This window comes from Pelodiscus sinensis, chromosome 3 (assembly GCF_049634645.1).
Source record: "Pelodiscus sinensis isolate JC-2024 chromosome 3, ASM4963464v1, whole genome shotgun sequence".
NCBI lineage: Eukaryota > Metazoa > Chordata > Testudines > Trionychidae > Pelodiscus > Pelodiscus sinensis.
Window position 1 is genome coordinate 138,080,485 of NC_134713.1, and position 12,027 is coordinate 138,092,511.

The 12,027-nt window shown below is 42.4% G+C and overlaps 1 protein-coding gene across 1 annotated transcript in view; it reads left to right on the plus strand.

The window, feature by feature from the left end:
* Positions 1-12,027, plus strand: part of BIRC6 (baculoviral IAP repeat containing 6) — a 343,022-nt gene that overhangs the window by 198,333 nt on the left and 132,662 nt on the right. Inside the window, exons 57-60 of the mRNA XM_075924970.1 lie at positions 68-197; positions 5,606-5,737; positions 10,268-10,435; positions 11,226-11,399. Of these exons, the coding sequence (XP_075781085.1) occupies positions 68-197; positions 5,606-5,737; positions 10,268-10,435; positions 11,226-11,399 (604 nt within the window). The remainder of the gene's footprint in view (positions 1-67; positions 198-5,605; positions 5,738-10,267; positions 10,436-11,225; positions 11,400-12,027) is intronic.

Consider the following 12,027-nt stretch of genomic DNA (forward strand, 5'->3'; position numbering starts at 1 on the left):
CAACTTGTCATGATTGTTGCCTTAATTTATGAATGCTTGAAAGTAACCAGGTTTCATTTATTTTTAGCTATACAAAGGTAGAATTAATGCTACCAGCCATGTAATTCAACATCCAATGTATGGTGCAGGACACAAGTTCCGTACTCTTCACTTACCTGTGTCAACAACGTTAGCAGAGGTTCTTGACCGTGTGTCAGGCAAGTTACAATACTGTGTATTTAATTCTGCAAGGTGTTAAGGAAATATTGTGCTCTTGCTATGAACATAACTATTGCATGTGTGTGATATCTGCATATTTGTGAACAAAATTACAAAATAGAAAGTAATTGAAGATTAAAGTTTTACTTTTTGGGGGGAAATTTATAACATAGGCTTTACTCTAACTTTTGCAGTTTTGGATTGGACAAACTGTTCTTCCATATTTGCATAATGGATTTAGAGGAGACTGTCTTAGACCTACCTAACAGTTCAAAGTTTAGCTTCAGCGGCCAGACTGCAGAATGTATTATGCCTACAGCTTCAATATTTCAAATATTTCAAAATTTTCCCCTGAGGTACTTCCAAAATCTTATGAAATTTTGAGTTCAGTATTCAGAATTCCCTTTAAATGTATCCGTGCCCAATTAAAAAAAAAAACCTTTCAGTTGATCACTTGCTTAATATGTATTGCAAGCTAAAGACTGCAGAAATGAAGTCTATATTCAATGTTTACCACCATCTTTTTCAATCTAATTCAGGGCTACTCAGCATGCAGGCTGCATGTGGCACCATTTGTTTGCGGCCTGCAGTGCGGTTTAGGTTTACGGTGCAGTTTGGGTTGATATATGTTTTAGTAGTTAAATTCCTGGACTGTTGTGAAGTCAAAACAAAAAAGTAGTCAATATAATGGTCTTCTGTTGATATGCGTTTTAGTAGTTAAATTTCTGGACTGTCAATTGCTCATTTAAAGTGCTGTCATGTGAGTGGAAATCAGGTAAACTTTGCATTTGATTAATATCAGCAGAACTGACTTAAGTGGCGCCTACGTGTTGAGTAGTCTTGCCTTAGTTTTTGTATTCATGGCCGTCAGTGTGAAATACGCTATTTGCATATATTTGCATGTATATGCAACCACACTTACATTGTGGCCCTCGGCATGTGCTGTGAGTATCATTGTGGCCCCCAGGACTTCCAAAGTTGAATAGCCCTGATCTAATTAATACTCCTGGATATTTACTTGCAATATAAATAATATACTATCTTTAAAATGAAAACTGAGAACTGATTTTGGAAGTTACGGATAAAATTGAAAAAGAAGAATAAACGAGATAGTCATGACTGAAGCATTTATTTTATCCAAAAATAAAATCTAAGATTTTCAGTCAGACTATTAAAGTAATCTTTTCTGTATTAAATATCTAACTGCAAGGGCCTTTTAAACAATTTTGAGAAGTGTAATCTTTGATCGTCATTGGCCTTGTTTATGAAATTAAGGTTAGCTTTTATAATAAACAAAACACTACAGTGGCCTCCAAGGAGTCCTTGGCAATATTAGGGAAATCAAACTTGATGTTGCAAAGGTGAGACATAAGCCAAAGAAAAAACAGTGAAGCCTTTTTAACATATATACAGTAGTTTTTTGGTTTTTGTTTAATTTCATCACAATATTTAAAAAAAAAAAAACCTTTAGGTCCTCTGTGTTGCTCAGCAGTGGTTGGCATTTTAGAGAAATCAAAGGAAATTCAAATCTGTAGTTATTAAAACAGTTGCAAATCTGCTAGAGTGCACGTAATGCATATTTTTTATATGTACATTATATGAATTTGCAAACACTTAGCTGAAATTTTATTAGTATGTAAGAGTGTCTGAGTTAGAAATACTCTTGGAATGTCTATATTTTCTAACCTTTTGGTCTGGTCCCGTTGTGCAGCTGTATTGACTTTGTGGTTTTCCCAGGCCTGTGGTACAGTAAACTTCCAATAATCCGGCACCTTTAGGACCCAGGGGGTGCCGGATTATCAGATATGCCGGACTATCAGAAGGGGGGGCTATGAGGGGTCTGGGGTGGGGGGATGCTACCCCAGACCCCCCTCATAGCCCTCCCTTCTGATAGTCCGGCTCTGCCCCAGGAGTCCCTGATTCAGCCGCTGCTGGTCAGTTTCAGCAGCGGCTGAATCGGGGACGCCTGCAGCAGAGCAGCTGGAGTGCTGCCAGGTTGGTCAGGTAGCGCCAACCCTTGGCGCCGCAAGACTAACCCGTCAGCACCCCTGCTGCTCTTGGTGACGCCTGGGGCAGAGCAGCTGGAGTGCTGACGGGTTGGTCCCGTAGCACCGCTGCTCAGCGCTACTGGACCAACCCGGCAGCACCCCAGCTTCTCTGCCCCAGGTGTCCCCAAGTCAGCTGCTGCAGAAACTGATCAGCGGCTGACTCCAGAAAGCCAGAGGCAGAGCTGCTCTGCTCCGGGCTTCCTGGAGTCAGCCCTGGTCAGTTTCAGCAGCGGCTGAATTGGGACACCTGGGACAGAGCAGCTGGGGCGCTACTGGGTTGGTCTGGTAGTGCCAAACCTCAGCGCTGCGGGGACCAACCCAGCAGCACCCCAGCTGCTCTGTCCCAGGTGTACCCAAGTCAGCTGCTGCTGAAACTGACCAGCGGCTGATTCCAGGAAGCTGGGGCAGAGCAGCTCTGTCTCGGGCTTCCTGGAGTCAGCCACTGGTCAATTTCAGCAGCGGCTGAATCTGGGACAGCTGGGGTGCTGCCGAGTTGGTCCCGCAGCCCCGAGGGGCAGTGCTACTGGACCTACCCGGCAGCACTCCAGCTGTTCTGCCCCCTGCTTCCCGGATTCAGCACTTGTCAGTTTTAGCAGCGGCTGAATCAGGGAAGCTGGGGGCAGAGCAGCTCCAATGGTCCTGCTGCCCGGAGCACTTCCGGGTTCCTGATGGTGCCGGACCATCAGGAGTGCCGGACCGTCAGATGCCGGACCATTGGAGTTTTACTGTACTTTACATCTGCTGAGCATTTGGTCTTCTATATTTTTGTGATCAACATGTGCTGTGATGACATGTTTTCATAATTATTTTTTTCCAAAATCTTTTCACATACGGATGATAACCAATAACATATTGCACTAATGTAGCACCTTTGATCAGAGCACTGCAATCTAAAATAAATGGGGGAATACATGAAGTTATTGGTATGTGGCAGTTCAGTTACAAAACTAACTTCAGTAAATCAGCTATCATCTTCCCTGGAGCATTGTGATTAACAATGAAGTGCATTCTACAGAACATTTGAACTTTTTATGTGTTGTATGAAGAAGTACTTTCTTGTGTTGGTTTTAAATTTGCTGTGTGTGTATTTTAAATCTGCCTATTGATTTCAAATTGTAATCTATTATGAAGTCATAATTTCTTTTTATCTCCAAGTATTTTAGCGTACTAGGGTAGACAAGGTTAGAATATCTAATGATAAACAGAAGCATTTTTTTAAAATAAAACACAGCACCTTTTTGGCTGCCTTTATGCATCATTTATTGCAGTAGCTTAATTATTTATCTTTGCATTTGCCTTTTAAATTGACTTTTCTATCCCAGTTAAATTAAAAGGAAGGTAAGAAATATGTTGTTTGGCCTGCCAGTTAAAGGCCTTTGTATCTGAGCCAAATGGGAAGGGAATAGCTTTTGTAGAAGGGTAAAACCACACTATCATAGATAAAGTGGAGCTAATTAGCAGTAACTACATGGTTATCCATATTTCAGGTGGTCAGAAGTGTTCATAAGTGTGACGAATATTGATGATGGTAGTGGGTCTTGGGAAAAGGAAGGGACCTGGACCATTTAATTGTTACTCAGTCTACATGTGGCAGTGCCTGCAGATAGGGAAGCAGTATCTGTTTAATAATCAGCATGTGCAACTGATGGCTGCCTTCTCATTAGGTGTTTGAAATGGCTTTCAAATCAACACTTATAACACCAGCAACTAGGATAATAATACTAAGTACATCCTATAATATACCAACATAAGTCAGTCTTAAATTTTGGTTTACATGTACACTGCCTGGATGGGGCTTCTAATATGCTTGTTGTCTCTGAGAAACCCAATGATGCACATTCAGAGAAGGTAAAGGTCCTGATTATAAAATGCAGTTAGTGTCCATGATTTTCCTAGTGTTAATAAGGGAATGGAGACTAGGGATGCTAAGGGGCAGATATTTAACTAATTGAGTGGTTGACAGAATTTTTTAGCACTACTCAATTAGTTGATAGGAACCCCTTGCCAGGTGCAGGACCCAAACCCTGCTGTGGCTCTGCAATTTAAAAGTTAGTAGGAGCTGGGAGGCAGCTGGCAGCAGCCCCTCTCCCCTCTCCCCCCTGCTTCACTCAATCCAGCCCTGATTATAGCTTTATTAACTCTTCTGGGGACTGGGGCTATTAGATTTTTTTTATCTGGTCCTCCAATGCTCTGGAGTGGGGCCAATATTGAGGGGTTCAGAGTGCAGGAGGTGGCTGTAGGTTGAGGCGGGGGCTGTGTGTTGAGATAGGAATGGGGTTTCAGAGTGCAGGAGAGAACTGTGGGTGTGGAAAGGGGTGAGGGCTCTGACTAGGTGTGGGCTCTAGGATGAGACTGCAGATGATGAGTTTGGAGTTCAGGAGAGGGCTCCAGACTGGGACCAAGGGGTTTAGACTGTGGGAAAAGGCTCAGGACAGGATGTTGGGGTGTGGGGTCTAGGAGGGAGTTTTGAACTTAAGGTACAGGAGAGATCTTAGGGACCAGGGAAGGGGTTGGGGCACTTACCTAGGGCAGCTCCCTTTTGGTATGTGTGTTGGGGAAGCAAGTGGTACAGCATGGGCACCTGTACTCACCTACTGCCACTGGCCCTATGGCTCCCATGTGGGGGGATTCCAGGCCAGCGGAAGTTGTCAGGACAGAGCCTGCAGGCTAGAGCAGCGAGGGGATGGAGTTTCCCTCCGCACTCAGGGCATGGCTCTAGTCCACCGGGGGTGGCAGCAGCAGCATGTAGAGCCACCTACCCACCATCCCTAGCCAGGCAGGGCCAGATAACGTGCAGGGGCTTTAGTGCCTTTAGCTTACGGCCCTGGGCTTAAGGGGCCTTTGTTAAAAGATCTGGACTTTTGGCAGCCAAGGGATCTTTTTTCAGGGCCCTCGCTTAGCTTGTGCCCCTAGGCTGCAGCCCGTAAAACATAACCTTTCTTAATCCAGCCCTGCCTGTAGTAGGAACAGACTCAGGGCATCAGCACTTCCACTCTGGCCCCATACAGGGGCACTGAAGCTCAGGGCTTCTGGCCTGCAGCACAGAGACTTGCCACAAGCTGGATCATATTAAGCAGGGGGCTTTATCTGGCTCATGGGCTGGAGATACCGTATCCTTGCTTTAAATGGCCAAGGAAAATTAGCTGCAAGGCTTGTCAGTACTCTCAGTGCATGGTCTTTTGTTGTTAAAGCAGCTTAAGATAATTTTGGTAGTTAGAATGGAACTCAAGGCTCCAAGCTAGGAAGGTAATTGAGTGAGGCCAAATGAATGTCTTGTGGGGTGGGTGAGAAATTATAAAATTACATCAACATCACATCTTAATATCTATAAACCATGTGCATACTTTCTTCTTCTGCAGATACACCAAGTATCACAGCTAAATTAATTAATGAACAGAAGGAAGATAAAGAAAAAAAGAACTACGAAGAGAAAGAAAAAGTTAAAGCAGAAAATGGACTTCAGGACAATTACAGTGTGGTGGTTGCTTCTGGTATGTGGGGGGTGTGTGTTTTGATCTTAAGCAATAAAGGTGGGCCTGGTACAAACATGACCACTAATGAGTTATGCTGAGTTAAACATAACTGTTCCTTTTGTAAAGGTACATGAGCCTTCAACATGTGTAATAAGACACACAGCTATTGTATTTATAAAGATCTCACAAACTCAGAACCTTCATATATTCCATTTGCATGGTAAATACAAATGATACTGTAGTGGCAAACAGTGTCATGATGGAGATGTGTATGTGTACAATTTTATTCCACATTCAGACTGAATGTAGAGAATTTTTCCCAAATCCCAGACCTTCTGAAAACTCAGAACTGATTTTAGAAGACTATCTTAACTCCATGCTGAGACTTGTGTACAAGATGGACACACTAAATCCAGTTTTGTGGGGGAAAACCTGCACTTAAGGTTGCATGCAAGCAGCACAAATTATTGACTACCTGCATGCTGCTACAATATTTCTATACATGGAGATTTACAGTATACACAAAAGGAGCTAAGTTTCACATGATCATTCACATAGCTTTGAAAAAGTGAAGTGAGTATAATCCTTAGTAGTATATTCTTGTGTGTGTAAATTGATCTATTTAGTAGTATAGGTTGGAACTCCATGGTCTGGCACTATCAGGATCTGACCAGTCCCAAATGAGAGAATTTGCTGGACCAGGGGGAGGTCTCCTGTCACTGTCTCTTAAGACCATCGCCTGCTGCCTTGCCTCCTCTTGTTGTACCAAATAAAAGCAAGCAGGATCTTATGAGGGGGATAAGGCAAAAAGCCACATTTATTGTAAAGATAATAATAAAAACAAAGAAAAGATAGAAGCAAACAACGTTGTTTAACTACTTATTCCTAACACTACTTAACCCTTATACACTTGTATGTATATTATATATATATATATAACCATTCATTCATACATCCATTCATTCAAGTTCTGTGTATAGTTACCAGCCTGGAAGTTGCTTGAGACAGAATACTGGCCAGGTATTCTGTACACAAGTGATAGTAGTGGGGAGCGAAGTCCTGATCAGATGCGCATCTGAAGCTCCTGGTAGGCTGGCAGCAGAACCTTGGACTCTGATTCCATAGTTTTTTAGTCCAGTTCTTATAGGAATTTTTTCCTATGCCAGTCTATGGAAATTGCTGTATCATGCTGATGTCTCCAGGGTGGCTGCCAGGTGCTCATCAGTGATCTCATCGGGTGGACCTCCAGTTTCTCCACTTGACACCTTTTGGTTGCACTGGCACCTGACGCCTTCTTCAGCCCTTTGTTGCTGTATTCTCAGGCTGGCACCTCTCAGAGCCATTCATTCATCATCCAAGCACTCTCTCATACATTCATACAGTATTTTGTATAATAATAAAAGTTGTAGTTACAGAAAGTTTCTGGGTGGTATTGCTTAAAACATTCTCTGACTGCTAAGTAAAGTTAACAATGCCCTTAGACAATTACAGGGCTTGGCTCCCATAGCAGAGTTAGTGGCTTGACAATGCATTGTTACAATGTATCTCTGCAATGTCAATTTCAAGCAGCCCCTTGCACAAGCTTGAGCATGCCCTGGAGCACGGGGGGGGGGGGGCTGTTTCTGGTTACATAGGATTATATTCTTAACAGTTAGGATTATATTTTTAACAGTTCTAAGTTACATGACCTAATATATTATATTCTAAAGGGGCAATAATAATCATAAATCTAAACATTTAACAATCTTAACAAATAATAATAAGAAGAAGAAGAATCCTAATAAATCTAAACACTTTAAGTTGTGGGGAACAAATTATGGGGAGTCACTTCCATTTGAGGGAATCACATTTTTAATACATTAATATGTTATCCCTACACTCTGACTCCCAATCTGGCTGGGCTGCTTCCCGAGCTTCTGGCGACTCCCTAGGCAACACAGGTTCCGGCTCCTGCCACAGGGCTCTGGCCCCGTGCATCCAGGGCCAGCCTCTGGGTTCTGGCCCCGCACTCTAGTGGGCTGCTGTGGGGCTCCAGCCCTGGCTTCCTGATGCAGGGGGCAGCTGCAGAGCTTGACACCATGGAGACACAATGGAGCCTCAGCCCCATGCTCTTGTGGGAGGGTGTGCCAGAAGACTCCAGCCCTATGCTGCCTAGCTCCTGGGGTCTACTGGAAGCTGCTGCAGAATTCCTAACCTACACTGTCCCCAGCTGGGTGGCCTGTGACCACTTGAACATTTTTTGAAGTGGCCCTTGCTCAAAAATTGTTGCCCACCCCTGATCTGTCCCTTGTCATGAGCTCAAAATTGTCATCAATGATTTGAGGTTTGGACAAGAGACTGGTTTTGATGGCCTGTTCTCTGAGTTTCACAGAATCTGAGCGTTTCCAGATGCCTCTGAGAGAATATGATTTTTCTGACAGACCACTGTAGTTGTGCAGATGGTAGAACTTGATAGTCTCTTGCTGCTAATGAAGTGGCCCCAATGTGATATATAATCTGTACCTTTGTCGTCTCCTGGTTCACCATGATGTCACCATAGTGACCTATGACAACTGAAGTGTTTGGAAGAGCATATACCAGTGACAGAGGCTGCATGCAAAAACTGATCTTTTACAATGGCTGTGCAGAAAACTAAAACTTCCAGTGTCTAAATTTGTCACACTTTGTTAGAGTACTGGACAGTTGTCGTCATACAGAGTCTGATATGATTTCCCGCTCTTTAGTAGTAATTTCATATTGAAAATAAAATAAGTTAGTGTCCCTGAATTTTGTCTGTGGATGCAGGGCAATATCAAAAGGGGCACAGAGGTTGCGTGGTGTTTCCTTGAATTCAGGTCATTGTTATTAAATAGGGTACTAAAGTTGTTGAGAATACTTTGTGTGGTAAACTGCTTTGGTCCCATGTCCTTCCTGACTAGTTTTCAGCTCATTTAAAAATGTGATAGAGGCCCCCTTTTTGTGTATGCTTAGAAATGAAAATAAATATCGCTCTAAAAGAGAGGAAGCTGTTGTCAGGCTGTTCTGTAAAGTGGGACCCCCAGTTCAGAAATTAGTGATCTACATTGATCAGGTGAAAGTGAAGCTTCACAGCAGCCCCTGTATCTATAGATCTTGACAGCTAGACGGCAGCATGGACACTCTGACTTCCTCTGAAGTTCCTTCTGTAACCCTTAAACAGGCTAACTTGAGGAAAATTTCCCTTCCAGCCCAACAGCAAGATACTTTGTAAGCTGCCTCACATTTTCCTTTTCATTTTTGATATGCCATTGCTGTAAAATGGCATGAGCCATTCAGGCTGAGCATGGTGCCAGACCATTCTCTTTATCCAGGCTTTAAGGTAAAGTGGGTAATAAAACAGCAGCGTTTTGCCAGGGTTAGCCCCTGGCAGCCTGCCACCACTATATTTATCTGCGCCTCCACAAGTACTAGTGATTTAAACTCCCATTAGCTGCACATGGCTATTGCCACAGACTGGGACACGGCTTCTCACATCCCCCATTGGCTGGGAACAGTGATCCTATGCGGGGACATAGGTGAATATAGCGGTGGGGGCCTGGCACACTGGATCTGTCTTAAGGGCCAGTATTTGCCCACCTTTTCTTTGGGGGTGGGAATGGAATGATAAGAGTTGGTATTTGCTGATGAAGCTGGGGTAATGCAATCTGGCATCATTATTAAGTGGAGATTATATCTTCTGTTCTTTGGCTTAGTGAGATGGATAGCGTTGTAATGATATCAAAGGTGCTTAACAACTTTTATAAAATAGAAGACATAGTTCCAAATATGTAAATCTTAAATACTTATAGCTAAGACCCTATTAAATTCACAGCCAAGAAAATGCAGCATGGACCATGAAATATAGTTTTCCCCTGTGAAATCTGATCTTTTTGTGTTACACAGATTTCGCAGGGGAGATGAGCATTTTTTTGAAATTGGGGATCCTGACCCAAAAGGGAGTGCACAGAGCATTGCTACCCTTAGTTCTGCACTGCATTCAGAGCCTGGGGACTGGAAAGTGGCAAGCTGCTGACTGAGAGGCCAGTTCTTCACGCAGCTACTCAAAAGTAAAGGTGTTCATACCATACCATGCCATGTCATCTTTACTTCTGTGCTGCTGCACAAGTAGATCTGGGCTCCTGGTGAGCAGCTGCCACTCTCCAGTTACCCAGCTCTGAAAGCAGTGCTGCTGCCAAATAGCAGCCCAGAAATAAGCGCAGCAATACCACAATCAACCCTTACAATAAGCCTATGGCTACACCACATGTCCTTTTTGAGGCAGGACCCCTACAATTACACCACCATTAAATCGAATCAAAATCATGCAATTTATTATTATTGTTATTATTACCACCATGAATTTTATGAGAATGGACTCTGAATTGGGTTGGGCCCTACCTATATGCAATTCTAATACTGCTTGCTTACTCTGTGCTGGAAAGTCAGCACTCCTGCTATTAGCACTGTTAATAATGAGAACTTGAAATTAGAGTTTTAACTAGAGAAACTTTTGAAACCAAAATGACTTTGAACATTTTATTTCTTTACTAGGTTTGAAATCTCAGTCAAAAAGAGCTGTTTCATCAACTCCCCCTCGTCCACCATCAAGACGAGGCAGAATGATGACAGACAAAGTAGGCAGCTCTGCCTCAGGAGGGGAATCTTCCAGCAAGACCATTAGCGTTCCAGTTTTCCATCTATACCATAAACTTCTACCAGGTAACTTCAGGAACTGTTTTTAAACAGTTGAAATAACTAACTTTACTTTCAATTAAAAAAAAATAGATTTACACTTGTAATATTAAATAGTAAGTAAAATGCTGAGGGATATCTGCATTCTTCCTTTTACCTATACTCAGTGCAGGATTATAACTATTTTGTCACTGATCTGCCTTTCAAATGAAAGTGAGGCTTTATAGCAGCTCATGTATCTATGAAACTTAGCTATAAAGACTGAGGAGTAGACATTCTGGCATCCCTTGATTTTCGTTGTCTAACTCTGAAACTGGCAAATTTAATTAAGAAAAGAATCTCCTGCAGTCCAGCGATAAGAGTCTTTGTAAGCTGCTTCACTGTTTTTGCTCCCCAGTAATAAATTCAAGGGTCAGCTATATCCAGTTGGTCACTTAAGTGGATAGTGACTTTTATTCCTTTAAAAAGATCATTTTCCTGTCTGTCATTAATTCAATGCCACAGTATTTATGCTTCCTAAGATACCATGTCTTAGCCAGATTTACATATGATAAATATGTAATACAGCTGTGCTATTCAATGTTTTGAATGTTTGTAGATGCCACTCAGAGAGGTAAATTAGATGGCAGGTCACTTTATTGCAGAATTAAGAGTTGAGATATGAATTTTACTGATGTGGTCAGGAAGTAGACACACAAATTTGTTAAATTCTACTTTATAGGAGAAAGCTCATGGCAATGTATTAAAGTAACCTAATAAGTAAATAATTTTCATAAATTTGTTGTCTAGAAAATGACCCAGATATGTTACTGTTTAGGCCAGCCTTTGCCAGCTGAAATGACACTTGCCCAGCTTCTGACTCTGCTATATGACCGTAAACTCCCTCAAGGCTACCGATCAATAGACTTGACTGTTAAGCTTGGCTCCAAAGTTATCTCAGATCCAAGCCTATCAAAAACAGACTCCTTTAAGCGTCTTCACACAGAAAAAGGTAAGTGTTTATCTTTCATTTCTGTATTATCAGCTTTTTATCTTTAGCAAGCCATGCCTAATGTCAAGTTGTTTCTCATGTCTCCCTTGCTGGTATTCCTGAATCATGCAGCTTGAGAGAGATAGTGCACAGGGACTTCACCACTAAACATTGTGAAAGTACTTTCAAAGATACATGGCTTAAGATAGAACAACAAGAATGAAATTAAAGCAGCTATGCTACCGAATCATCTGTGTATCAAGTTTAATTGAATCCTGTACCTTCAATCTTGGCTGCCTCTTCCTGCTCCACTTCTCTCAACTCACAGGATCTCACTGATTTTCTGTCCATATAAAATTGACATGTGCATCATCACCTTTACCACAATTTCCTCCTTGTTATCACCGTCAAAGAGGATGCTTCTTGTCTGCTCTTATCCAGCCTCTCTACATCTCTCCCAGTGGCCCCCTCCCATCTCCTTTGCACCTTCTCATCCTCTTTCTTTCTCTGCTTCTATCCCTCTCTCTCTCATAGCTTTTTCCCCCTCACAATGCATGACTTCTGTAGTTTCTCCAATCTAAAAAAATCTGCTCCTGATCTCAGTTGGCTCTTCAACTACTGTCACTTCTCCCTTTCATCTCTTAGCTTA